Source organism: Vicugna pacos, unplaced genomic scaffold (genome assembly GCF_048564905.1).
Source record: "Vicugna pacos unplaced genomic scaffold, VicPac4 scaffold_19, whole genome shotgun sequence".
NCBI lineage: Eukaryota > Metazoa > Chordata > Mammalia > Artiodactyla > Camelidae > Vicugna > Vicugna pacos.
In genome coordinates this window covers 72,268,366-72,295,301 of record NW_027328740.1, presented here as the reverse complement: position 1 = coordinate 72,295,301, position 26,936 = coordinate 72,268,366, and the positions used below count along the sequence as shown (strand labels likewise).

The 26,936-nt window shown below is 50.1% G+C and overlaps 1 protein-coding gene across 1 annotated transcript in view; it reads left to right on the top strand.

The window, feature by feature from the left end:
• Positions 1–26,638, top strand: part of LOC140693512 (uncharacterized) — a 52,285-nt gene extending 25,647 nt beyond the window's left edge. The window contains exons 6-18 of the mRNA XM_072957332.1: positions 11,775–11,895; positions 12,161–12,359; positions 13,935–14,051; positions 14,471–14,645; positions 14,764–14,855; positions 18,080–18,166; positions 18,501–18,571; positions 19,755–19,842; positions 22,045–22,177; positions 22,565–22,618; positions 22,893–23,089; positions 24,858–24,967; positions 26,364–26,638. Of these exons, the coding sequence (XP_072813433.1) occupies positions 18,533–18,571; positions 19,755–19,842; positions 22,045–22,177; positions 22,565–22,618; positions 22,893–22,950 (372 nt within the window). The 5' untranslated portion in view covers positions 11,775–11,895; positions 12,161–12,359; positions 13,935–14,051; ... (2 more) ...; positions 18,080–18,166; positions 18,501–18,532 and the 3' untranslated portion in view covers positions 22,951–23,089; positions 24,858–24,967; positions 26,364–26,638. The remainder of the gene's footprint in view (positions 1–11,774; positions 11,896–12,160; positions 12,360–13,934; positions 14,052–14,470; positions 14,646–14,763; positions 14,856–18,079; positions 18,167–18,500; positions 18,572–19,754; positions 19,843–22,044; positions 22,178–22,564; positions 22,619–22,892; positions 23,090–24,857; positions 24,968–26,363) is intronic.
• Positions 26,639–26,936: the final 298 nt, after the last annotated feature.

Genomic DNA, 26,936 nt, shown 5'->3' with positions numbered 1-26,936 from the left:
TTGGGTGGGTCTTTGTGCAGATGATACTGAGAGCTTATTCTGAATGGCTTCTTCTTAATTACTTTTAAACAACCCTTTCAGTGTATTTAGTCAGATACATTAAGATTATGCCCTTTTGATGTGCGGAGTAGCTAAGACTATAATTTTCAAATAAATTCTAGTGAGAGTGTTGTACTTGAAACCTAATTTGCATCAATCTTTGAAGATTTATGTTTCAGGAGCTTTGACTAAAGAACAACTGTCTTTATTCTATAATGAGAACTAAATGCTCAAGCAACATGTAAGAGTTTGAGCAAACTGCCCCCGCCCCGTAGTGCTGGGTGGCTGCAGCTGTAACTGGAGTCAGCACTTACCTCTCCCAGTATGCTTGTGCTGATCTGCTCAAAGTGGTTCGTCCAACAGTTTGTCAGTAGTCTGTTGGACAAAGTCATAAAACATTGATTGAAGGTTGCTAGAATGCAATATATTCTTATTAATATTAAGTAAGCACATATTGAATGCTTACTGTATGATGGAATTGTCCCTCAGCCTCACATGAATATTATTTCTCTTGAAACCTCACATATTTCCTTGTTATTCTCACTTTACAGATAAGGAGACTGAGAATTAGGTCTTCTCTCTTTGGGGGGAGCTCATTATTAATGATGGGCAGTTGTAAGGAAAAAGATATTGATTCATCATGAGAAAACATTTTTGTGAGAGTCAGCAATGAAGAAGATGAACACTGAAGAAGGTGATCATTGTTCGAGTGAGACAAGCCCTGGGTTGTGCGGAGTCAGCATCCCTGTCCTAGACACGGCACGTGTAGAGCTGCGTGGTGGGTGAGGCGGCGCGGCCGTGCAGGGAAAGCGGATGCTGGGGCCTTAGGCTGTGCTCAGGCCTGGTTGGGCTTTCTCCTAAGGGGAGTGAACCATCATTGACAGATTTTAAGTAGGAGAGTGGGGTGCTCTCATAGTTCATATTTGTCTTCTAGAATGTTTGGAAACATTTAGAAGGCTTGGCAGGAGATGATGTGATGAGTCAGAGTAGGGTGGCTGCGAGGTGTAGCAGTGTCCAATTTTCAAGTGGTTTTCAGGCCCAGGCTTGTGGCTTAGTAGCCGTGTCAGTTTGAATGACGCACGCAAGGAAGTGAAACAATTTATCTAATCAGTTGAAGCAGTGATGTACCCAATTCCCAGGACTATTGTGGAGATCCAGTGAGATACACTGTGCAGTGTGCAGCGTGGTCTCCAGCAGAGGGTCAGTGCTGAGTGAGTGCCAGTGAGTATCTGGTAGGTCAGTTGAGGGTAGTGGGACTCGGTGTCTGAGGATATCTGGTCCCTGAAGGAGGGGTCCATTCACATCTGTGAGTGATGGGCCTGAGTTGGGAGACGCAGGGAGACCTTACCCTCCGACCAGGGGCCCTGGTAAGGACGGCTATGGGAGGAACACCGTGAAGTCAGCTCTTTGCATGTGGAGTTGGAGCTGCCTTTGAGACAACTAACTGCAGTGTCACGAGCTTAAAGAGGAGATCTGGGCCCAGGTTGTGCATTTTCCTAAAATCTCAACTCCTAAGGACGCCGAAGTATTGATCACTGAACGTGAAGTCATACTTTAAAGGACAAACGAATAGTAGTATTATCTCTGTCATCAAAGCTCACGTCTATTTATTCATCACTCACTTTGCTAATTGGGTACTTACAGAGCTCACTTCACCGTCCTCCCGTGGGCTCAGGCTCCACAGAAAAGAGCTGGTGAGACTCCCTCTTTTCTAGAATAAGACACATTTAGCTTGTAGACTTCTGTACCTCGCCAGACTTAGGAAATTAGTTTGTTGGTTTAATTGTATTTTCTGTTGGCCATGTCCTGACAGGAGAGAAATTTTACCTCATGGTCATGTTTCAATTAGCTGTTACTGAGAATTGCTGATCTGATACATAGTGTATGTATTACATTAACTTTGTAGAGTAGTTATCATTTTTCTGTCTTTGCCCTTTAATTTTGTTTGCCCCTTCAGTGTTCTATTCTTTTTGGGGCCTTATTTTTTTTTAATTAAAAAATGTCTGTTAGCAGTTAAGAAAAAAAAAGCACAGAAAAAATGCACATGAGAACTAAATTTAGAAAATGTCTAGTGTGTTTTCTGTCTCGGCAATGGAGGGTACTAGAAACTCCTGAAAACCTTCATTACACAAGTTCCTTAAAATGCTGATTGAGAAATAAAACCTTCCTTCCTCATCTTTCAAGCTGCACAACTCATTGTCAAGAAAGTGAGGGAAAATTCTCAGAAGCCAAGACAAACGAGAAAGCAGGGTTTCTGAGAGATACGTGAGCGTTAGAAGCCGTGGTGTGCTGGTTGGCTCCTGAACTGATTTTCAGTTGCCTTGACAGGAGGGAGGGATGTGAGCCCCAGACCTCTCACACTAGGAGTTGGATGGGTGATCATATAATGGGCCAAGCCCATCCTGAGAATCTTGCTTTACTAAAGGGTGAAATAGGAAAAAAAAATTCCTCAAAACAAGAAAGTAAGAAAAGTCAATTTTGTTGGAAGAGGGGAAAAATAACAAATCCAAAGTAAGGATATAGTTTAAAGCTGTTCTGGCATGAGAGTGACCACAAACTCCTGGCAGAAAAGCACAGCTACTCCTTGATTGATAAGTTGTATTTTGAATGAATCAGTGAACAGCTATTCCGAAAAAGGCCTCCAGAGTCTTGTGGATCAAGATACTGGACAGCAAACACCTCTCTTCCAAGGTCTCATTCAAATAACCAGAAAGGTTTTAAAGGAAACTAACAATAATCTGAGTTGTATTTATTGACATTACTATATGCTAAGAATTCAGAGGTGACTATGGAGTTGTCTCCTATTTTATGGACCTTATTTTCTCTTTGGGGAGAAAAATGACATAGTTGGGTATCTTGGTGGAGGGAGGTGTTAGTCTGTTGCAATTAGCCAGGAGAGGAGATTAAGAAAACAGTGAAAGATCGGTGAACTTTTTAGCTGAGGACAGTCTTGTTCACTTGGCTTTTAATTGCAGGCTCAATGAGCTGTCACTGGAGGGAATAGATCTTACGGAGGATGGACTTAGCTCAGGCCTCTTTTGAATGGACAAGTGAACCTGGAAAAAGACAGTCAAATCTGTGCAGACATTAAAGTTCACTTGAACGTGCTGCATCCCTGAGCCAAAGATAGGACAAATATGCAGCAATTCTTGAGGACAGAAGAGTGGTTTTTAAGGTTCTCCAAGAATGAATCCCATGGAACCGAGATGGCCAGTTGTCAAACTGAGACTTTGTTCTTTGGACGGTGTACCCAGCAAGGGTATTGGCCTTTTATATGTTTCCATTTGTCTTTAATACATGTCTGTTGATGAGGACATGGGCACAAATGTTTGACACCTTGTCGAGGCGATTTTGGATACCTGCCTAGAAGCACGGGCACAGTTGTGGCTGCTTCATACATCTTGCAGCCCATCCCTTTCCCCGGCTCCGTGATCACGGCAGAGTGGTTCCTTGTTGACCTGTCCGTTTCCTCTGTGACATCATAACCCATGAAAAGACCGGAGCATATTAACTTGGCTTTGTTAAAGTCAAAGAAACAGATCAAATATGGAGTCAGATTTGTTCTTTCCTATTTCAGTAGTACCATGGAGATGGCAGTTTGGGCAGCTTTTTGTAGTGTCCTGGAGGCTTTCTCTCTCAGCTTCTGGGTGCCTCTATTGAAAACCCTTCATTGCTGTCTGGCCTGCTGGTAATGCACACTGCCTGTTTTGCCCTGAAGATGTGTTCTGTTTATAAACTCATCTCTACTCCTTGGAAAACAACTCAAGAAAAACTCAGTTGGTTTTCCACCAGCCATGGGCAGGGGTGAGGTAAACCGTGTTATTATTTCATAAAATAATAGTAATAATAATAATAGTCATAGTAGTAGTACTTGTAGTAATAGTAATAATAATAATAATAATAATAATAATAATAATAATAATATTAATAGAAGTCTTAAAACAGGACAGAGCACATTGGAGAGAGTCAAAAAATGCTTTCTGGCTTAAATCAAAAGTGATGACTAATGATTCCATGGCTGCTGTATTTGCTAAGCTAATTACTCCTTTGCTCCATTACACATTTCTTTTATCTGAAAAAGAAATACAAGGAAATGGTTTAAAAAAAACTCAGAGAACAAAAATACACAAGTGAAAGATGTTTTCCCTCATCCTCTGTTCTTTCAGCCCTCTCTGGAGATGCCTCTGTTTACTATCCTTTGGGTGCTTTTCCAGATATGCTTTGCACATTCCCACCTATGTATGTAAATTCCTTTAAAATTTTAGTTATTTTTAACTTAAAGGGGTTTAAATCCTCAAGTGGCATCTGGCCGGGTAATATAACAGAACAAATCTGACTCCATATTAGATTTGTTCCTTTGAATTTAACCCTATGCTCTGTCACCTAGGCTTCATCTTGCTTGTAAAACAATGTTGCCTAGAGCCTGAAATAAACAGGAGACCCTATTCTGAAGGCTCTGACCTTTAAGGATATTTAACACTTTTTCATTCATTAAAAGATAGCAAATTGCAGAATAGAAAATAACGTTTCTTTTGTTGGAGGTTTACAGGGATCTGACCCACGCAGATAGCTGCAAGAAGAAAGGATTCTAACAAGAAGGAATTCCTACACTAAGAAGTTTGCACTAACCAAGCACATAGGAAAGGAGCCTGAATTGTGACTTGGGGAGATGGTTTTCCAGGACATTAGTTTGCCATCTAGGTCTACAGAAACTTGCTATTCCATGCCCCAACATCTGGTCTCCCAACTTATTGGCCTGTCCTGCACTGAGGAGAATTAATTTCGACTTGGTAACACTCCTATCTACCTAGAAAGCTGGGCACTGGAGCTGAGTGTTATGGAAACAGGCCAGCCAAGACAAAAGCACCAATCGGAGTGTTGGAGTACTCAGAATTATTATGCCGGTGGGCTCAGAGGGGCTTCGGCTCCGAAGTTTTGAGTACCTCCAAGACGTGCACATGAGGTTTTAAAGGCTTAGTTACAAGTAAGGGGGCATTAGCCAATAAGGCTCAAAGAACAAAAAGCAAGGAATAAGTACACTGGAGCTTATCAATTTGTAACAGATCACATTACTGACACTTGTTGAGCTTGGAATTACGAGTTAGGTTGTTAGGCCAATAAACTGACACTAAACTTCAGATTTACGAGATAGCCCAGCATAATTTAGATCAGTAAACTGACACTTATCACACTTAGATTTGTGACTTAGCTTGTTAGCCCAGCTGGACTTTTCCTTCACATGAGGACAGCTCTCCCACACCCAGGGAACTACTGTGAGCCCTTGATGTTTCCACTAGGGTGGGGTATGGTTTACCCAGGAGGGATGGGGACTATGCACCAACACTCAGGCAGTCTGCTCTGTCTGGGGCTCTGATCTTGTACCATCCCGCTCCCCGCCAGCCCAACACCTGGGACAGTGGAGCTAAGGCAGAGATCCTGCCTGCCTGTTTCCCAGCGTGTAAAAGGGGAATATGTGCTCTTCCCAAGGTAGTTCTGAGCGACAACACCTGCGGGTGCTTGGTTCTCAGAGCAACAGAAAACCCAGCTCCGCGTGGGGGCAACGGGTGTGATCTCCCTAGGGTTTCTGCAGAAGCATCGGACGGAGGGTTGGATCACGGTGGTAAAATTGAGCTGCGGGGCTTGAAGGGTAACAGAAGGGTACAGAGGCAGGTCTGCCGCCTAGGGGTGCCCCAGAGGTAAAGCTTTTTTTCTCCAACTCCTCTAAGACCCTCCCTTCTCCAGATCCCTTCCTTCTCTCTGCTCATCCTGTCCATCTGTATCCCTCCAATTTTCCCGTCCTCTCCACCCGCTCCCATCTTCTCCCTCCCTCGCTGTCCCACCTTCTCTCACAGAACCCAGAGAGGATCGCTGGCCCTCCTGCGCATGCGCAGTCAGTGCCAAGTGGTCCGCTGGTTGGGAGCTCCATATCCGAGCCGGGGATCGGGCCCAAAGGCTTCTCAACTACGTCGCCCGGTAGGCCTTTGGTTCCTGCCTGGGGTCGGGGCCTCTGACTGTGGAAGTGCAAGGTGGGGGGCTCCTGGGAAAGGGGTCAGGCGGCTGCGGGAGGGCGGTCCGCCTGTCACAGACCCCAAGGGCGCTAGTCAGCCCGTGTTCAGATGAATTGCTCAGGCCAGACCCCTCTGCCAGCGCCACCTGCCCCGGCGTCCCGGCCACAGTGTCCAGGGCCTGGTGTGCACCTGCCATCTCTCACCCAGCCGGGATCCCCTCAGTCCGCGGCTGGCGTCCCCTTCCCCTCTCCCTCCCGCTAGTCCTCTCCTCCCGGGCTTCCTCTTCTCGTCCGGCGGCCCGTCCCCGCCCCTGGGCGGGCTGTGTCCCGGGCGGGCGGGGTCTGCGGACCCGGACGGGGGCGGGCGCCTGGGACTGTGGCTGGGGCTGTCCTCCGAGCGAGGCTGCAGCCCGCGTCCCCCTCCCCGCTTTCCCTGCCCCGCGACCCCGGGGCTGCCCTGCTCTCCCTTTCCCGCTCCCTGAGGACCAGCTCTGTGGCGTGGGCGCTGCTACCTGGGCTGAAAGCCTCCGGCTCTAACGCCCAGCTTCTCCTGGTGGAGTCGGGAAAAGGGAGCGTCACTGCTAAGCGAGGTTCTGTCTCCCCCCTCCATGTTTCTGCCTCAGGTAAGTACCTTGAACACTTTCAGGTGTTATGATGGCGGTGCTTGTTGATGTCACGTGTTTTTATAGTGAGAGGGATTGCAGTGGTGAAAGCAGGGCTTGGTTCTGTTAAAAATGTGCTGAAGGCATGAGGCTGTGACATCCTCCTTCCTTCCCTCTCCCAGGGTGAAAGGAGTGATCCTCGATTTTCAAAAGATAGTTACAGTCCCTAACTAGCCCAGCCCAGCTATTGTGCGTTAACAGGAACAGCACCACCAGAGGCCTTGGAGACCCAGGGATATTGCAGTCCTAAAGTGCTCCTGGCAGAGTTTGGCTTGTTTAGGTTTTTTGTTTTTCTTAAATTGTGGGACAGACTAGTGTATAAACTGAAAAATAATTGTCAAGAAATAATTTTCATAGGACAGTTTTATTGTGATATAGTTCACAAACCATGAATTCCATCCATTTAAATGGTACAATTCAGCAGCTTTTTGCATATTCACAGTGGTGCATCCATTATTATTCCAGAACGTTTTCATCACTTCAGAAAGAGCAGTGGAAATGAATGACCTATCCACCCCTCCCAAGTGGTGGTTCTAAAGAAATTTCTTGGCTATTCCTGACCATAAATTAACTTGTTATATTCCAAGAAAAATCTGGTAGGAATTCTAACCAGAATTGAAATGAATCTGTCTATCAAAACAGGAAGAATTTATAACTTTATGGCATAAACTTCTTCTACCCATGAATATATCTGGGACCCTATCTTTTCATCTGACCAGAGCCTGGCCCATGTGAAGTTCTCACTACTTTTTGGGCTTGTGAATGATGAGATTCTATACATCGTTAGTTGCAACTGTAGCCTTTCACAGAAGAGAAAAGTAACCTCAGTGAAGCAAGTGACTCTCTGATGGTCAGAAAGAGTGACAGCCAGTGCTGGAGTGATCCAGTGGACTTGGTGTTTGCAGCTAGATTTCTCGACCACCTACAGTTAAGGGGATTAGAGAGTTCTTTTATTTTTTCTTAATGGCGTTGCATTTATTTTTACTTATTTTTTAAAATTATTTTTTATTTAAGTGTAGTCAATTTACAATGTTATTTTCAAGTGTGCAGCAGAGATTCAGTTATAAACATATGCATATGTATATATATATGTTTTAGATTGTTTTTAGTATAAATCACTACAAGAAATTGAATATAGTTCCCTGTGTTATATAGCAGGCCCTTGTCATTTATTTTATATTTACTAATTTGTATCTGTTAATCCCCCCTTTCCTGCCTGCTAAACACAGTTTGCATTCTATGTCCATGTGTCCATTACTAGGAGCACCGTTTTTCCTAGTAATATATGCTCTTTGGCTGCTTTCAGTTTCAGTAATTCCATCTTATCTGTGGGCGCTTTTCTTCTGGTGGCCTTAATGTGGTTTGCACACGTGGTAATAGAGATCTGTATTTGGGAGAACCCCAGGCCTCGTGTAGTCCCTGGTACAGAGTGCCCACTGAATTGATGCTTGAACTGGGAAAAAAGCACAGTAAATGTTGGAATTTCCACTATGGTTGAGAATTCTATAACCTCTTTTGACAAACTTAATATTGGCTGCACCCATTCTGGGTAATTTGGTGGAAATTCATGTTATGGTGGTGAAGAGACGGGGCCTTGTATGCTTCTTCTCTTTCTGTTTTCTAACACTCATTCTCCTGGGCCTTCCAGATCCTCCCCTAGAAGTGCCAGGTCTGGCTTGGTGCTGCACTGAGGCAATATTTGTTAATAAGGCCCTTTCCTCATCTCTTCTGAGCCTCCGGTTTTTTCTCTGCACAATGAGGGCTTAGACTAGATAACTACTTTTCAGTTTCTTTTAAAGCCATGTTTCCTTTGAGAAACAGAAAATGCAAATCTCTCCTCTCAAACCAACCCTTTAGATTTTGAAAAGTCCTCCAAGGAGTGACATAGCTCTTTGTGGAAAATGAATGTGATTGTGATTCCAGGTGACACAGAAAAGACTCTTCAGAGATTGATTGCAGGGAGAGGGCAGGAAAGGGGCAGTATGTCACACTTTCTAGTGTGAGCACTGGAGCAGGGGCTTGGATTTAAATACGGTGTCTGACGTGGCCTCTCTCTAATCTTGTAGAATGTGATAAACTTCTCTACCTCAGTTTCTTGATGTGTCAAGTTGGGGTGATAATATTTTAAGGCTTTTGTGAAACATTATGCACATAAGCCATTTGTGTATGGGTAGAAACAAGACCTGCTAGGGATTCAGGGATTTGTTTAAAAAAAAAAATCTTGTCCATAGCACTCTGTCTGTGTGTATTTAGTAGTTCCTGAAGGGTGAGGGTGAGTCTAAAGTCCATCGTGGGACAGGTGGCCCATGGTTCTCTGTGCCCCTGAATGCCCCCTCCTCCCCAGTCCTCTTCCTCAGTCCAGGATGAAGTTCCCTAGTAGATTTACTCAGAGGTCTTGTGAAAATGGCTATTCATTTTATTGTTTCACCAAGAAGGGCTGCCATCATGACCTCAGCCCTCCCCGGCCGCCACACCAACCCGGATCCCACCCCGGTCCATGTCCACTGGCCTCGCCAACGGCGCTGCCGTACGTTTACCGTCTGTGAGACGCCGCCCCAGAAAGGATGTCGGCCGCCGACTGACGCGGCCAGAACTAGTGGCCCGGCCAAGCAAGCCGCCATCCCCAGCAGCAAACACCGCCATGGCCCCGGGCAGCTGCACACTTCCGGAGCCCGCTGCCTGCCCCAGAAGCGCACGCCAGCCCGCGAGGAGCGCGGCGTCTTTATCCATGGCAACGCCGCGGGGCCCTCCCCTAGCGCTTGCGTCTGCGTCCTCCCGACGCTAGACGTGCAAGGGCAGAACTTTCGGAGCCAATGGGAGCAAGGGCGCGGCCAGGACGGGGGTGGGGGGAGGCTTATGGGGCAGCTGGGCGGGGCCGGGGCGGGCGGGGCTGCGCGGAGGTCCTCAGCTGCAGGTGGCACCGGCCGGAGGCTGGGGCAATGCTGCCAACAGTGGGCGCGGCGGCGGGGCAGCGGGGCGGGGGCACCCTCACCTGTCTGTGTGCGGGGCTCAGCCTGGGCTCCGCGGCCTCCGCTTGCACCGGAAGTGGACCCAGGCTACCTGTGGGCAAGATAGAGGACTGAGCCCAGGCAGGCACGGCTGGCCAGGTAGGGCACCTGAAGTGCAGATCCGCCAGGCCGGCTGCCGGCCTTGAATACGCGCTGCTAGGCAGTTTCCAAGAAGACGGGATCTGTCCCAAGAGGGGAGGTAGGGCAGGGTGCCAGATGCCTGGTTGGGTGCGGTCTTACAGGAGAGCCACGTTGAGAGGGTGCAGAGCAGCCCCTGTGTTGGCGGGGCTAGGAATTTGGGGTATAGGGTGGGGATGATGTGTGCCATTCCCTGTGGTCTCCCAAAGAACTCGCACCCCCAAGCAAAGGACCCTGCTCCCTCCACCCTTCACTGCATCCCCTGCCTTCCCCATCACCACCGCCCCTGCCCCCGGAGTGTCCCATGACCTCTCCCCACACCAGGCACCGTCCCTGTTACAGGTACTTATCTCCTGGTGGTTCCAGCCCAAGGGTGGGGGCTGTATCTAACCAGTTAGGATGCCTGGAGCCTTTGTATGAAGCCTCAGACTATAATGCAGGTGTGCACAGAGGCCCCTCAAACAGGATTCCCTGCATTCCCTCCCCACCACGCACCCACAGCGCAGCTGCCACACCAGGCCAAGCCTGCAGGAGGACCGCTGTTCCCTCTCCTCCTGTCCCTGATCAAGAGTGCACCGCCCACACTGCTGGGTATTTAGTGGGCCTTAGAAGAGCAGCTGGTATTTTCATGGACAAATATTTGCTCTTTTGGGAAGAGTTGAGTGCAAAGGGATGTAGGGTATGCCTTTTCTGTTGTCCTGGAACTGGTGACTAGGATGCAAACTTAAGTCAAAGCAGTTTTTAGAGAGAGCCGCAATATATCTTACCCAAAGATCACTGTTCCCCTACAAAGGCAACACCACCTGGCGGGTGGGGTCCTGGTCCCTCTTTCTGGAGGTTGGGCTTTGCACCCTCCAGCTGGGACAGAGCCCGAAACAGCTCTGAACACGCTCCAACAGGCTTTCCCAGCACAAACTGCCTTTATTTTGAATCTGGCTGAAGGAAGCAGCTGAGAAATCTGGGTAAATCTTCCTGGGTGTAACCATGCCTTTTGTGCTGAATGAAAGAGCGGCTCTCCACATGCTAACAGCTTAGAACTGAATGTGTGTCGAAGCCTTCATGCATGTAGCATGTTGGGAACAGCGTTTCATGGTGAGGGGAACTCTATAACTTACATGTGTATGGGGAAGCCCTCACTCCAACAGGGTTTTCCTGCACAAACTGCCTTTATTTCGAAATTGGCTCTTGCTGAGAAATCTTGGTAAGTGTTCTTAAGTGTAGCCATGCCCATTATGCAGGATGAAAGAGCGGCTCTACACTTTTTCACATCTCAGAAATGAATGTGTGTTGAAGCCGTCATTCATGTAGCGTGTTGGGAACACAGAATTTAGTGGTGAGAACTATGTAAATTACATGTCTATGATGAAGCACTCTCTCGAGCCGGGTATTCCAGTGCATACTGCCTTTATTTCGAAACTGGCTTCTCAGAAGCCTGTGGTCTCCACTGCAGGTCTGTCTCCAAACCCAGGGCCAGCATGGTAACTCTGCTCCCCCTGTCTATTCTGGAAGTTCTAGGTGTCCTCCATGGCCCTACCACCATTATGTTTTTGGAAAACCCCGCAGATGGAATGGGCCTGAGAACAGGAGAGCTGGATGCCAGAAGCCACTGCCCAGTGTGAGGCTCCTGGGAGGGGCATCTCCTCTCCGTGGGCTCTGATCTAACCTCCCCTCTCCCCCACCCCCACCCCTCTCCTCCTGCATTTCCTGATTGATCCCTGGATAATGGTCCATACCAGGAATGACCTGGGAGAGGTTTTATGAGTCTTTAAGTGGAAAAAAAAAAAGAAATCTTTAGACAAGTTACTGAAAGTAACTTCCAGCTTTACCGGGAAAGACCTCATTCCAATGTTTAAGGCTAGTTGACAGGGTGTCAAATTGCTTAACCACTCACATCTGAGCAAGTGCTACCTCTCTCTCCAGCTCCCCGCAGCATCCACCTGTGGCAACTTGGCCAAAAGAAGGCAAGAAAGCTCTTTCCCCTCGCCAGCACCAGCGTGGCTTTGGAGTCAGTGGAGGCTGAGAGAAAGAGCCCCGCCCTGAGGTTTGAGGGGCCTCCAGCCACAGCCAGAGGAGCGGGGGTTTTCAGAGTGGCCCAGCAGGGAAACCAGGCAAGGCCACCTGGCCCAAGTCTTCCCTGCCCAGAGAGCCCCATGAACTGCTTTGGGCCACACTCCCCGTTTGGGCCCCCTGCAAAAAGATACCACGGGAGCCACACCTGAGAAGGCAGAAGGACAGCCCTTTAGCCTGGGGTCCCAGCAGGTGTGTCCTGTGAGACCTGTGGCCACATAAGTTCCTTGTCTCTCCAGGTCACTGAAGGGACTGTGCTGGGCATCTTGGTGGTCAGGGACATGGGAACACCTCTAAACTCTGAAGAAGGACAGAGAGACTCTTCCTGGAAGCAAGGATTCCAGGGAGACACCTTGCCCAGAACTGGGGGACTGTGTCCTGAGCAGACCCCTGGGAGGCAATGTGGGGCTGTGGGGTCCTCTTCTGAGAAGGGAGCAGGTGAGTTTTCCGGGGGTGGGGTCCTGCTTTGTCCAGATATGTCCTTGTGTAAGACTCATTTACAAACACCTCCAAGTCCACCTAGGGGTGGCCCCAGAGGTGGGGGTAGAGGAGGAGAGTGAAGGGTGCAGACTTAGGGCCCCCTGAGCCACCCAGGGAGCCAAGGGTCAGTGGGAACATCTTGGGAGTCTAGTGCAGGGGTGGAGGACGAGCACTAAGAACATGCCAAGTCATGCAATAAAGTGACCCGTGACCACGAGACACAGGTGGCCGTACACCAAAAGAGGCAGATAGAAATTTAGACCCAGGATCTGAGAACCTTGAGAGGGGCTGGAGGGTCCCAGGAACCCTCAGGAACAGCTCTTCTAGGGGCACAGACATCCCAATACACACATTTCTCATGGAAGCTTTTTGGGGTGCAGAGTGAGTTACCAGGATCCTGAACTTAGTATGGAATCACGGTTCCTGGCAATAAATTGCTGTCATTTGTCCCTGGACATGCACAGGGGAGCTGACTGCTGTGGGGGTCACTGCAGGACTAGAATCTTCTGGTGTCTGCTCTGTGACCACAGAAACCCAGGGGGATTTCTCAACAGGAGAACCTGGAGACCATGCCTGCAAGGACCACCCTCATGGGATGGCCAAGGAGCTCGTGGTACCCAGGTCACCAAGTGACGAAGTTGTGAGGTTGCCTGGGGAATCGTGGGGGCATGTAGATTTCTGAGGTCAGCACGTGGGCCCAGCACTGCTGGATGGTCTGCACAAAGAGGGGCCTGCCCTCCTGATGATGGCTCTTAACACCTGCAGGGAAACTGCTCCCAGGGCTCCTGGAGGTCCATATTGAGAGTGTCCTGCCAGCCTTGTGGGGTCACCTTCCCCTGATGCAGAAGCAGACCTCTCTCCCTTGAGGCCCAGGGGACACCTGGCTCAGGTGCCACCTCTGTGCCCTGGACACGCAGAGCCCCAGAGCTCTGGCACAGCCTGGGGTGTGGTGGTGTCCGGGCAAGAAAGGCCCTGGGAAGGGGGTCATTCAAGGGCAGAGGCCACTCTGCAGGGATGCTGGACCTGGCAGCAATGCACTGCTTCAGTACTCCCTTGGGTTGGGTCTCCAACCTGTGGGATGGAAGGGCCACTCCTTCCTGTGTTGCAGTCGGGGGAACTAGATCCATCGTCAAGGTCAGCCCTGAAAATGGAGGCTGCGCTACCTCCATTCCTGGAAAGAAAATCAGTCCCCTCCAGTCCAGGTGATTCAGAAAGTCATTCAGCAATGTTCGGGGCCCCCACTTTAGGCTTTGAATTAGAGCTGAGCGGCTTAGGAGGCCAGATCCCTGACCGTGGCTCCAGGAGCAGGTTTTCTGCTGGGGGACAGGATCCTCACAAACACCTGTGTCTTTGTGGGACACTCCCCTCTGACAAGCTGGGAGGCAGGGTGCAGTTGTGGGAAATCGTGTTTACATGAGCAGAGGGCCACCATGTGGTGGGGGCACAGGAGACTGTGAGAATGAGTCCCACAGCCTTTCTGGAATCAAAAAACTGGCAAATGTGAAAAAGTGCATAATTTGTTTTATTGAACAGGCTGCTTATGTACGTTTGGAGGACCAGGTTCAATGACTCAGCATCCCTCCAGGACAATAGCCTCAAGAGAAGAACAGACAGAGCAGGAGGAGATCTGGGGTTTCTCCCAGGAATGAGGTGGAACAGGGATTTCTGCAGATTTGCAAGGAGTCCCCGACCACTGAGCATGGGGTTACAGCCCCACGAGACCCCTGTCATGTTTGGCTTGGGCTCTGGTTCTGGCCTGCTCATGTATTCTTCCAGCAGAGTTCCAGAAACTCAGAGGGTGGACTTAGAGGGGCTGCGTTTGGAACCTAGTGAGGAGTTGGAGGGTCCTTTATATTGAGTCCCTTCATCCTAATCACCGTAGCTGAAGCCCAACACCCCCCAGGCCCCCATGGTTGCCGTGGAGGGAGAACAAGCCTGGCAGGCGACCTAGGGGTCCCACTACTGTGTCCTTCCCTTGTCTTCGTTCCCTTTCACCCCGGAAGGTGTGATTGTCTCGTGTCATGGTGGCCTCCACAATGTCCCTCCCAGTAATCTCTCTTCTCCATCAGGTGGGGTTCCCAACCCCGCTCAGCCTTCTCTGCATGGATGCTGAAGGACCAGGCCCACCTGAAGTTCTGAGCTCGAGCAGTAAGGTGGAAACAAAGAAACCAATGGAAAAAAGAAGCAAGTGATTGTGGCAAAGCTCCCCACCACAGAGAAGCTGCCCTGAGTGGAAGGGAGAGTGTGGGCATGCCCGTTTGTTTCCTATCTCCCAGTGCTCTTAGCTTTCTTATTGCCTACCTGCATGGTTACAACAAAATGATCTGCAAAACTGAAAATATTTACTCTCTCGCTTTTACAGAAAAGGCTGGCCAGCCTCTGGTCCGGTACCAGGCAAGAGATTGGAGTTCCTTTCCAGTTTGGAAACATCTTGGCAGGCCCAGGTTTGCAAAGGTCTTTAAGAGTAGTTACGGAGTTTTGCTTTTAAACTTTTTTACGGCTGTATATACTTGTGAGATGTGGTTGTGATGTATAATTCTGAGCCGGGATTTTCTCAAACTGTTTCTCACTTCTTATACCAGACATTCCTAAATTCCAAGTGGAACTGCATATTAAGGAAGCCATGGAATTTAGCAAAAGGATACAGATCTCATTTCCTTTTAAGCATCGGTGTACCTCCATCATGGCAGTATTTGTTATGTGTTATTGATAGGGGAACTAAGTAGTAAACAGATTAATAGAAAATAGGGGATTTTAGGTACACAGGTTCATCTTTTCAACATTGTTTGTAATATTTGCAGTTTAAGATGACCATTCCTGAGAAACAGGCAGCCTCTTAGAATGAAATAGCATTTCCTCTGAACCATAATTAATTTTTATTTTGTAGACAGCAGGAAGGGTAATAACACGTCACACATTTGGGGACGTCAAAGAGAAAATGTAACTTTCTGGGAGCTCACTCCCCCGCCTCCCCCTGCCCTTTTTACTGTCCCATTCTCCCTGGAAGGCTCTTTCTTATCTTCTGCTCATGGCTCCAGTAACTCTTTCTTCCTCCTTGTTCCTCAGCTGGTAAGGTTAGTTTTCTACTTTGAACAAGCAAACAAGCCAACAGAAGAGAAATTTCACAAGCAACTCCCAGCACATCCGCTCGCCTTCTGATGTCTGTGACCTCACTCTCGGTGCCCCACCGCTTATTAAAAGTGGCATCGAAAGCCAGTTCCTCCAAAAGTCCCCGAGGCCCCATCCCTCCCATCTTCTCTGGGTTGTCACTCCCAAAACCATCCTCTCTTTCACTGCCTCATCTATTTTGTTCTCCTGCTAGTTGGCACCATCAGTATATAAACGTCCATCCTCTTAAACCAACAGCACTCCTTGACCCTAATTCACCCCCACCAATTGCCACCCTGTGTCTTTGCAGCAAATCTTTAAGGAGTTGTTTAAACTCACTGTCTGCATCTTCTCTTGAGCCATCCCCTTTTACACCCATTCTGGCTTTTCGCCTGATCCCTCGCTCTATGGAAACTGCCCTGTCAAGGCCATCAGTGACCCCATGTTGCTAAATATAGTGGTCAATTTTGACTCCTCATCATGCTTGGCCCCTCGGCAGCATTTGACCCAGCTCTTCCATCCCTCCTACCCCGTGTTCCTGCTTCACTCAACCCCCAGCCCATCTCTCTGTCTGTTTCTGCTTTTGGCCTGCTGGCTGGTCCTTTGCCAATGTCTCCTGTTTTTTCCAAACATATACTGTGGGTGTTCCCCAGGGTGGGTTCCTGGGCCTCTCCTCTCTCTCTCTGCTATTCCTTTGGTGGAAGCAACCCAGCCTTGGAAATTGGCATGCCATCAATTTCTCGATTTCTCCAAAATTCCCTGATTTCCCCTTTCCATCTGAGCCTTTATCCCTGAGACTCACATCACATTCTTTTCCTTTCATTCATCTTGCTTTCACATTCATACATATGTTCTACTATGAAATTACTTTTCCAAATTTTGAATCAGTACATATATATCATGTAAAATGCTCAAATATGTATTATTTCCACTAAGATGCTAATTCTACCTTAGAACATTTCTGCACTTCTGTATTTATGTGAATAAAGCGAATAGTATTTCTACAAGCCTCATAGTTAAACACTGTTAGTTTGGGGCTATTATGTAACATGAAATAATGGTACATCAACATAGTCGTTTTTCATTTATTTTTATGTAACACCGAGATGAGGTTTTTGCCCTGAAGACTGGTTTTATTGAAATTTTACCTACGTTACGGACAGTCAGTTTATGTGAAAGCCCTCATTTCTCCCCTTTTTGATATATGCTCCATTTGGCTATATATAACATATAACTTGGCATGAAACAAAATTCCCAAATCATTCACATAATACAATTAATATGTTTAATTATATTTTTTAAATGTTAAAAAGAAAAAGAAAACAGATTCCTCTACCTATTAGGCACTTCTGTGGCAATATGTAACACACCCCTTAACCATGACATTGAAGAACTGAGCTGATACCAGCCCCTTTCCACCTGCTCAGCCCCACCTTTTCCCATCCCCTTTCCCATCCGGAGAGGACATCCCTCCCATTGTCCAGGCCCAGATGTTGGAACCATGTCCTTTCTCTCTCTTTCTTTTACACTCACAGACAGCAAATCCAGCTTGTTAGAAAATTCTGGATATTCTGTCTTAATTAAATACCTGCTCTCTGCTCCCCGCCCTCCTAAGAGCCACCTTCAGCCTTTCCTGGATACCAATAGCCTTCTGTTTCCATCTTTGCTTTCCTACAATCTCTCATCCACACAGAGTCAGAGGGAGCCTGTAAAAACATACATTGGGGGTGGTGGGTGTTGCTCAGTGGTAGGGCGCATGCTTAGCATGCTTGAGATCCTGGGTTCAATCACCAGCACATTCATTAAAATAAATAAATTACTTCCCCCCAAAAAACACAAACACAAAAGCATAAGTTGGACTACATCACCCCTCCCCTCAAAACTCACTAAACGGGTCACCATGTCATTAGGAGCCAAAGTCGTCACAAAGGCCTCAGGACCCGGCGTGCTCTGCCTCTCTGCCCACACTCTCCCCCTCACTCTGGGGGCCTCTGGCTCCGGCTCTTCCTTCTTCCTCCGGATCTATTCTGCTTCAAGTTCATTACTCCGTGAGATCTGCCAGGATTGCCTTATTCTCTCCTGCCTGCCTCCCACCCCACCGCCATCACCCGAGTTTGCTCATATCACTCTTTTTTAAAAATTTATCCAAACTCTTGCTACCCCAACATGCTGCCTGTTTCCTCTGCTAAAATTCTGAGCCCCCAGTGATGGGGAGTCATGTCTATTTTGTTGACTGATAAAGCCCGAGAGCCTTGGGAACGGTCTAGTTAGGAGATTCCCGTATGTAGTAGGAGCTTATACACATTTGCTGAATGAATGTAGATGCCCTGGTCCAATCCGATGGAGCACTTCTGTGACGTGCTCAAAGAATAACTCTCCTTTCCACCTGAGAGGGGGTGACAACTTCCCTGCTGATTAAAGGCAAGAACTTTTTGCTTTATGCTGTTAACCTTAGGCGGGGAGACTGGGGGATCTTCATATATATTTTTAAATTTGGTTCACTCTGCAGTTGGTCTTTGGTCTCTGTATAATTTTGAGAAACTCTTTATAAGTGATCATTCTTTGATCAGATTGAACAGGTTCCAGGGGGAAGGACCAAGCCTGTCCCATCAGCCATCCTATGTGTCTTGTCCTGGGACCCAGTGGATGCTCAGCATGTAAGTGAACCGACAGGAGTGAGTGAAGAGATGGGAGCATCTCATTATTGTGGCGGATCTCTGTCCAATGCCTTGAGATTTGGGGAAGGGTTTACGAGTGCAGAAGGGAGAGGTCAGGTCCTCTGTGCTTTTCCTGAGTGCCCTGGCCTTACCCATTCCCCCAGCCCCCTCTGGGCAGCCAAGCCAAGGAGCTGGGCCACCAGGGGTTGTGCTGATCAATAATCCACCTTCACCCCAATTCCGGGGGTAGGTACACATGGTTGTAGACACTGGAGTCAGGTCCTTGGAGGAATTCCTCACCGAACTATGTTTTGGACCTTTTATTTTTCTCTAGAACCTCCAGCTGAAGAAGATTGTCTTAGACACATGAAAGTTGAGGACACCTTCTGTCCCCTCGCAACCCAGGTGGGCCTGGGAGTCTGCTTTTTCTATTGCCGATGGGCTCGTGTTGATTTGGGCATCCCTGTGCCTGAATTCCTGCAGTACACTCGGTGGTAAGGATGGGGGTGCCTGGCAGGGAGGGAAGCGGGTTGGGAGACTGTACAGCTGGGCTGATGTTAACCTGGGGTGAGCGGGAGCTTGCTGATGCATGGCATCTCGGGGCAGGGAACTCTCCACACTCAAGAGGGGTTCCCACTCCCGCAGGGTCCCTTTGATCAGGGTGCTGGGCTGTCAGGGGACCACAGGGGTCCCAGTGAGGATTAGGGTGCCTTCAGGCAATGGGAAGTGTGGGGTCCAGTGGCAATTGAATTAACTGTGCACCCAAACCCAGCCCCCACCTCTTTCAGCCTGTTTCCTAATCTGCAAAACTGGAATGTTATTAAACATCTCGCGGGGTCATTGATGGGCTGGGACAGACTACACAGTCAGGAGCTGGAATTCTTCTGTCCCCTGATTGTTTGCCTTCTTTCTGACTATTTGCTCTCACAAGCTCAGTCTCTCTGTCTCTCGCTCTTTCACTTCTAAGTTTCTCTCATGCTCTGGTTTCATTTGATTTCCAACCACCGCCCCTCCCCTCCGCCAAACTCCAGATGAGTGAACTTGATTTCTATGTGACAGTTCCAAATTCCCAGGAAAGATGCTCTGTCACCCTCTGGATCTTCTGTCCAACCCATGAGTTGTGGCCAGATGAGCGAGTCCCTCTGGGACCAGCAGAGGGTCTCTGCCCAGCCCCCAGCCACCACTGTGGGAGCACATAGCTCTCCGTGGAGGAAGTACTGGCTGTGACCTTGTGTCACTAAGTGTGAATTTATGTCTTCTCTTGAACCACCTTCATCCTCCTAAACAAAGATGAAAATTAAACACTCCCGGGATTTGTGTCATGGAACACTCAGGGTGGGGGCTAATGGGGTTGGAATTTCTGCTGTATTTAAGGGGCTACAGTGAATCCCCAACGAGAGCCTGCAAAGGGAACAGCACCGGCCCCACCCGGCACTTAGGGCGCTGAGTCTGCGTGACGTTGAGCCAGGCTTCTGACCACAGCTCAGGGGTCTGGTCTGACCAGTTAGCCTTTGAAACCAACCAGCTTTGGATTCCTCAATCCCACCCTGAGGTTTTACCTGAACCATCAGCTTCTGTATCTCTGAAGACAGATGCTGAGGACCCTTCACGTAAGCCGTTCGCACAGCCCTGTTCAGGCCTTTGTGCTGCACGGTCTGCCCGGCGAGCTGACCGAGGTTGGTATTTTACTGATGTTAGAAGTAGTCTGGTTTCCCGATGTACTGTTTCACTGAACAAGCAACAGAAGCCACTTCTCGCTGATAAAAGCAGTAAAGGGACATAATGAAAAGATACTGGGAGGGTGTGTGGAGTGGCCAGGACCGGAGCCAACCCAGGAGCTGTAGGAGGTGTTAGGGAGCCCCAGGCACCAGGCTGGGAGGGGTGCTACCGGGCCCCCTGCCACCCCAGAAGGGACCCCCCTCCACCCGACCCTCCACCTCACTCACTGCAGGTTCATGTCCCGGCAGGGCCAGGTCACACTGAAGCCACCAGCACACACCTCAGTTGGGGAGCTGGCCCCGTCTGAGCTGCGGGCGTGCCTGGTGTGGGGAGAGGCCCAGTTAGAGGAAGGCAGTTCCCCTACTGTTCCGAGTTAAGGTGCAAGTCAGTGCCCATCACTCAGGAGAGCCAGGCTGGACGGACCTCATTGTGGTGACTAGGCTGTCTGAGTTCACTTATTACTTTCTACGTTTGAAGGCCCTGGAGGGAGAAAAAGTGAAGGTTCTAGTACTTATTTTGTGTTTCCCACGTACCAGGTGTGGTAAACAAGCCACTTCAGACAAGGCCCGGAGCAACCACGTAAATAGGCCACGGAGCAAGTCGTGCAGTCAGGCCTCTGTGGTCCCGAAACCCGTGTCCCCATCGGCTCCATAGTTACCAGTGGAAACTAGGGGGATTTATGGGACTGTGTGCTCCTGTGAGGGCTGGGATATGTGTGTTTAAGTCCACATCTTCAGAAACTCGGCTAGAACCACAGCCACTGATTGCACGGTGGCAGAGGAAGGGAGGATTCCAGCCTCTGGTCCAGCTCGTGTGGAGCTCAGAAGTTCTTCCTCCTGTCCTGAAAATAACACCAAATCTGAGGGAGCTGCAAACCCACTGCTCTTCTTAGATCCCAGAAGACTGAGGGGGAAAGCTGCTTCCAACCCAGAGAGGTTGCAAAGGGAACAGCGGGCAGGCTTGGAGAGTCACAGCTCCCAAGGCAGAACCTGCTTTTGTAAGAACCCTGGGGGCAGGCAGATTTAACAGGTCCCTGAGGCCAGCAGGAGGCTCAGTGTGGGGAAATCAGAGTGTGACAACTCCAGGGGGCCAGTCAGAGGGGCCCCATGCTCTTTTTCATGTATTTTACATCCAGGACCGTGTCCTGTTCTCAGAATGAAGGTCAGAGGATAACTCCTCATGCTTCCTGCCTGGAGAGGAGAAAATAACTGTATTGAAATACACCCAGAACATTCTGTTTCATTGGGGGAAGTTGTTTTTTGTTTGTTTTTTTAATGAGAAATTATTTTACCAGAGCCTAACCAACCTGGGAGAAGGGAAATCCCTTCTGTGTCACCCAAATTGGGGTGGGGGGAAAGAGACACACTTGTGGAGGTCACAGCTCAGGGCACAGGCTCAATGAGAACTAATCACAGGACTGCAGATGCCCTGCTCTGTCCCGCTCCCCCAACACCTTACCTCCATGTCAGTAGGGCCCGTGTGTAATAACAGGAATAATACTAACAGAAGTAAATGTCTCAGGAGTGTCTAGGGAAAACCCAAAGACAGCGGGGAGATGAAAACAAGGACACACAGGCTGTTTTAGCCTCTCACACCAATAGCTGTAGCAAACTACACACAGCCCAGCCCCAGTAGATAAACAGACAACCTCACAGAAGAAATTATTTATTTTGGTTCTCTTACCCAGTGCATTCCATGGTGCATCCTCGCCTAGAATTGAGTGGAAGCAAGTCCATCTCAGAAGGGACATAACTGAAGAGGGATGGCTTCCCAGACTCTGAGGGGCAGAGAGAGCACCAGCCTGGGTTAGAGAAAGGTGAGGGGTGGGGTAGGGTGTGGGCTGCCTTCTTCCCCATATAAGGAACCTTCCTGAGGCCAGCACAATAGGAGGGAGGGCCATGGGGTGGAAGCAGCCAGACTTCATCCTGAGAACTGTTGGGATGCCTCAAAGGGACCATTCAGGTGCCCAAACTGGGCCCTGATTGAGGGAGCCAGTCGGTCTGACTCAGAGCCCAGGACTGAGGTGGGCTCACAGCAGGCCGGTATTACTTGGCCGGATCCATTTCACTTCTCCGAAGCCCTGTGTAAAACATGAAGCGTGGACGGCCTGGTGAGCACAGCTCTGCCCTCAAGACCGGTTTCAACTCCTCTCTTCCCAGAGAACAGCATCTCTGAACCCGTCCTGGGTGACCTCACAGAGATCACCCTAGTGGCCCAGGCTAGTGACCGGGAACATGTACCTTCCTGCAGGCAAACCCTGACGTCCACTGATGCATCATATACTGGCAAAGAGTGAGTCACTGTGCATTGGTCTAACAGCAGAGACTCTGCCAAAGGCCCAAGAGGTGGTGTGTGGGACATGCAGGGGTGCAGGAGTGTAAGCAGTGCAAAAGTGTAACTGGTGACAGGGGTGCAGGGGCTGTGGAGGGCGCAGGCATTTCAGGGGATGTGGGGGTGGAGGGGTGCAGAATTGCAGAGAGTAGCAGGGGTGCAGAGGTGCAGGGAGTGTAGGGATGCAGGGAGGTGCTCAGGGACCTGGCCAGGATAAGAAGGCAAGTGCACATCCTTGCAGTCAGCCTGACCCCGGTAGGCTATTGCAATGCTTTTGGGCTGCGGCGGCGGCGGTGGCGGTTGGGAGGCTGCCCGGGCAAGCCGATCGATTTCTTCTCTTCCCTGCAGCCTGGCCTGGGGTGGGGCTTGGCCGCCGGAGATTCGCCAGATGTTGCACTCCAGGTAAGCTTGCTCCTGGTAGGTGGGGCGGTTAGGTCAGAAGGCAGTGGCAGCGGCAGAGGGGCGGAGCGGGTCTACCCCTGGTGAACGGGTGGAATAGCTGCCTTGTCCCGGCTGCTGGGCCTGGGAGCGGCCTCTTCTTCCCCAGGTCGCCGGACACTCCTGTCCCACTCAGCTTGCTGAGTGCGGAGTGGGGGCGGGGCCGTTAAGGTGCGGGACCCACGGGGGGAGGGAGGCTGCCGCGGGGGAGCCGATCAATTCGCTCCGCTCTCCCCAGAGGCGGAGCCAGGGGCGGCTTCTGCTGCCCTAGAGGCGGGACGCGGGTCTCCAGATGATCTTGCTCCTGGGAGGCGGCGGCGGAGGCGGCAGGGGCAGGGGATGTGTTCCAGGGAGTTGCTCCATTTCTTCTCTCCCCCACGGCCTGGCTTGGGGGCGACGTCTGCCGCCGGAGATTTGCCTCAGGTCCGACTCCAGGTGAGCTTGCTCCTGGGAGATGGGTGCGGTGCGGTCAGGGGGCTGGTAAGGTGGTGGCTGCAGGCATAGGGAGGCTGCCCCGGAGGAGACTGTGGATTAGCTCCATGTCTGCACCGCGTGGCCTGAAGGCGGCCTCTGCTGCCCCAGGTCCCGGGACACCCCTGTCCCACTTTGCCTGCTGGGGGCGGGAGGCAGGGTAGTCAGGGTGCAGGGGTGGCGGTGGTCGGGGTCCTGCAGCGGGGGAGCGGACCATTTGCTCCCATCTTCCCCGCGTCTTGTCCTGGGGGCGGTCGCTGTTGCCCTGTGTTATGAGACGCGTGTATCCTAGTCGGCCTGACCCCGGGAGTTGGACTTGGTACTTTGGGGGTGGTGGCAGCAGCGGCAGGTTTTCCCATGGAACTTGTCCATTTGCTCCCACTTCCCCCCATGGTTTGCCCTGGGGGCGGTCCCTGTTGTCCCAAGTTCGTCGGACGTCCATCTCCAGGTCAGCCTGCTCCCTAGAGGAGGCCACTGTGAGGTCATGGGCAAGAGTGGTGGCTGCTGCGGGGGTAGGGGCTGCCTTGGGGAGCTGGTGGATTGGCTCCCGTCTCCCCGATGGCCTGGTGTGGGAGTGGCCTCTCCTGCCCCAGGTCACCAGACGCACCTGTCCCACTCAGCCTGCTGGGGGAGGGGCGCCCTGGGCGGTGCCTTTAAGGTGCGGGGGTGGCGATGGCGGGGGTAGAAGACCTGCAGCGCGGAGCCTGTCAATTTGCTCTCCTCTTCCCCGTGACCAATCCTGGGGGCGTCCTCTGCTGCCCAAGAAGCCGGATGCCCGTCTCCAGGTCAGCTTGCTCCTGGGAGACGGGCCCGATGCGGTCAAGGGGCAGAGGCAGTTGCGACGGCCGGCTGCCCCGCCTAATGGGGCCACTTCTTCTCCTCTCCCCTGACCTGGCCTGGGGACGTCCTCTCTGGCGCAAGATTCGCCTGACACCCCACACCTGGTCTGATTGCTCCTGGAAGGTGGGCGCGGTGAGATCAGGAGGTGGAGAGGACAGGGGCTGCCCCTGGAGAGCTGGAGGATAAGCTCCAATCTCTCTGCAGGCCTGACGTGGGGGCGGCCTCTGCTGCCCCTCGTTCCCAGGTCACACTTCTTCGGGTCATATTTCCCCGGGGTTGCGGTAGGGTGCGGGGGCGTCGGGGTGTTGGCGGGGGTATGGAGCCTGTCACTCGGGAGCTGGGGGTTTAGCGCCCATCTTTTCCGCAGATTGGCCTGTGGGCAGCCTCTGTTGCTCCAGATCGCAAAGCAATTTCCCTGACAGCTTAGCCACCAGAGGTGGGCAGGATGGGCTGAGAGGGCTGAGGCAGCCGCCAAGGCAGCGACGGAGGGGGCTGTCCCTGGCCAGCTGGTCAATTTGTTCCCATCTCAACCTTTGCTGCCCCAGTTTCGCAGAACGCCCTTCTCCAGTTTATTCTTCTCCAGGGAGGTGGGCGCAGTGCATGCAGCCCGAGGTCTGGGCTCTCCCTTGGGAGGGGCAGAACTCTCTTGTTCTCCTTTGTCTTTATTCTTCAGCGAAGTGGTTACTGGACGCAATTCTTAATTCTGAGAAAGTGTAGCCTGTGTTATGGAAGAGCTGCTGGACAGTGAGGTTTCTGGGTGGATTTTCACATCAGCTGATGCCCCAGGCAGGCAGGAAAGCTATTACTCAGAGCTTCTTAGTCTGGGGTTGGGGATGGCCCCGCCATCCTTGCCATGCTTTTTAAAAATGTGTTACTCCCCTCTTTTTCCTAGGTGACATTTTAGGTTATTGGGTCTCAGATTGCTGGCACACTCATCCCTGTTCTCAGACATCTTTTAAACTTGGGTGAAGTGATAAGTAGGGGAAGATGATTTACTGAAAGGTAAGAATACTTAAATTCGCATTAAAGCTACATTCTGTCAATCTTTCTAAAATGATTTTCCTCTGATTCTAAATCCACGACCTAGTGAATGTTGTACTCCTGTGTAAAATCATTGATCTTCACATCACATTTGTTGAGTGGTCAACGAGATTTGTTAATTAGATTATTCCTGAAAGGAAAAGTTCAGGCTTTTCAGAATTCCTTGTCTGATGTCACCCAGGCAGTCACAGTAGAAGACAGAGCTGATATAAAAATCCCTCAGCTGCCTGAACTGCAAAGCTTCTGGGATTACTGATCCCTGAAATGCAGGTGACTCTTGATGATAATCTGGGGGATGGTTTAAATGATCAGATTCTTCCAGTCCTATAAATGGGTTCCGTGGCCCCAGCCCCGGGAGAACTGGACATAAGGGCCATATCGTGTGTGGTGGGATGGGAAGGCAAGGTGTAAGAGCTGGAATCACTGAGATTCCACACTCGCTAAACACAGACTCCAGAGCCTAATTGTTGTCAGGTTCTGTTCTGGATTTGAGAGTGTGTTCATACATGATTCTTGCCCTTCTGGAGTCACTGCCTGGGTGGAAGTAACCTTTACATAGATCTGTGGAGGATGACATTTAAGTAGATGGGCTGTTATGGTTCTCAATGTGCCCAGGCTTGCTCTTCCAGGCACTCGTGGGACTAACGCGAGTCATGTTATTCACTCATTCACTGATTTATTACCCTTGAATTGATCACTCGTCCCACAGTAAGTGAAACAAGGTAACAGGAAGCTGAGTTTTGTCCCCTCTCCTATCACTGATTGTTTTTCAGTCGGGCGCCCTGCGTATGCATTGTGAAACGGTGGTATTTCGTGCCCAATGGGGCAGCACTGTCAGTTCTGAGAATCAGGGGAGACACATGGGTAGGACAGCACCCTGACACACATGGCACCCCCCATCCCGTGAGACAGAATTGTCGATGCTCAGGTGACCCGATGTAGACTGCGGTGCTAAACCTGAGCATGTTTAGTTATCCTGGTGGCTATGAAAATACAGACTACCAGTCGCTACCTCTGGAGACTCTGAGGGTGTGCACCCCAGGATTCTGCATTTTAAGAAGCACTTTAACGAATCCTGATGAAGAGATCTGAGTGTCCCACGGAGAAACACTGGTGTGCGAGGCACCAATATTGAGGATTCTCAGGGAACGATGTCTTTTTAGGATGGTCCATGGGCCCTCACTTTAGACTTTTGCCTTGAGTTTAATTTTATGTGTTCAGAAGTGATGTCTTTCAATTCCAGTGCATGTCAGCATGCTCTGTGCAGGGATTTACTCTCAGTAGATGGCAAAAACTATGATTCTTCAGGTCACCGAGCTACACTGTGAACGATATTTTATTTTGGTTTTCTTTGTAGCAATGCAGAGTCTCCCGAGAAGAGATTTAGACTCAACAGCTTTGTGTCAGACTTTGGAAGACCGCTGCTGCCCAAGGTGTTCTCTGGCAGTGCAATGACGAATCTAGGTCCCTCTTTCACTGCTACATCAATGAAGTGGACCACTTGGACAAGGCCAAAGCTGGTATCCCTACCATAGCCCTTTACAGTGTTATTCGGCTCCAGGAAGCCATCAGATGCAGCAGGTGGCCAGAGGAGGAGCCGAACAGACTCATGAAATGTGACATCCCCAACTTTATCAACACGGACCAGAACTCTGCCTTTGTGGAAGATGATTTCCTGATTTTGTAACTACCGATTGTTCTAGAAAATAAGCCAGTTGCCCAGAACTCACACAAAGACTTGAATTGAGAAACGTGCTTTCTCAGGTATCTTTCTGAAGATGTGAAGTCTGTCTTTGTATGGAAGGAAGTCCCCTTTCACAAAACTGAATGTGTTTGTGTCTGAGAGAGGGAAATGGAGACAGAAAGACGAAGAAGCAGAAGAGAGCCCCCTCAGAAGAGATCTAGTTAAGGTGAGTTTTTGTGCCTTTAA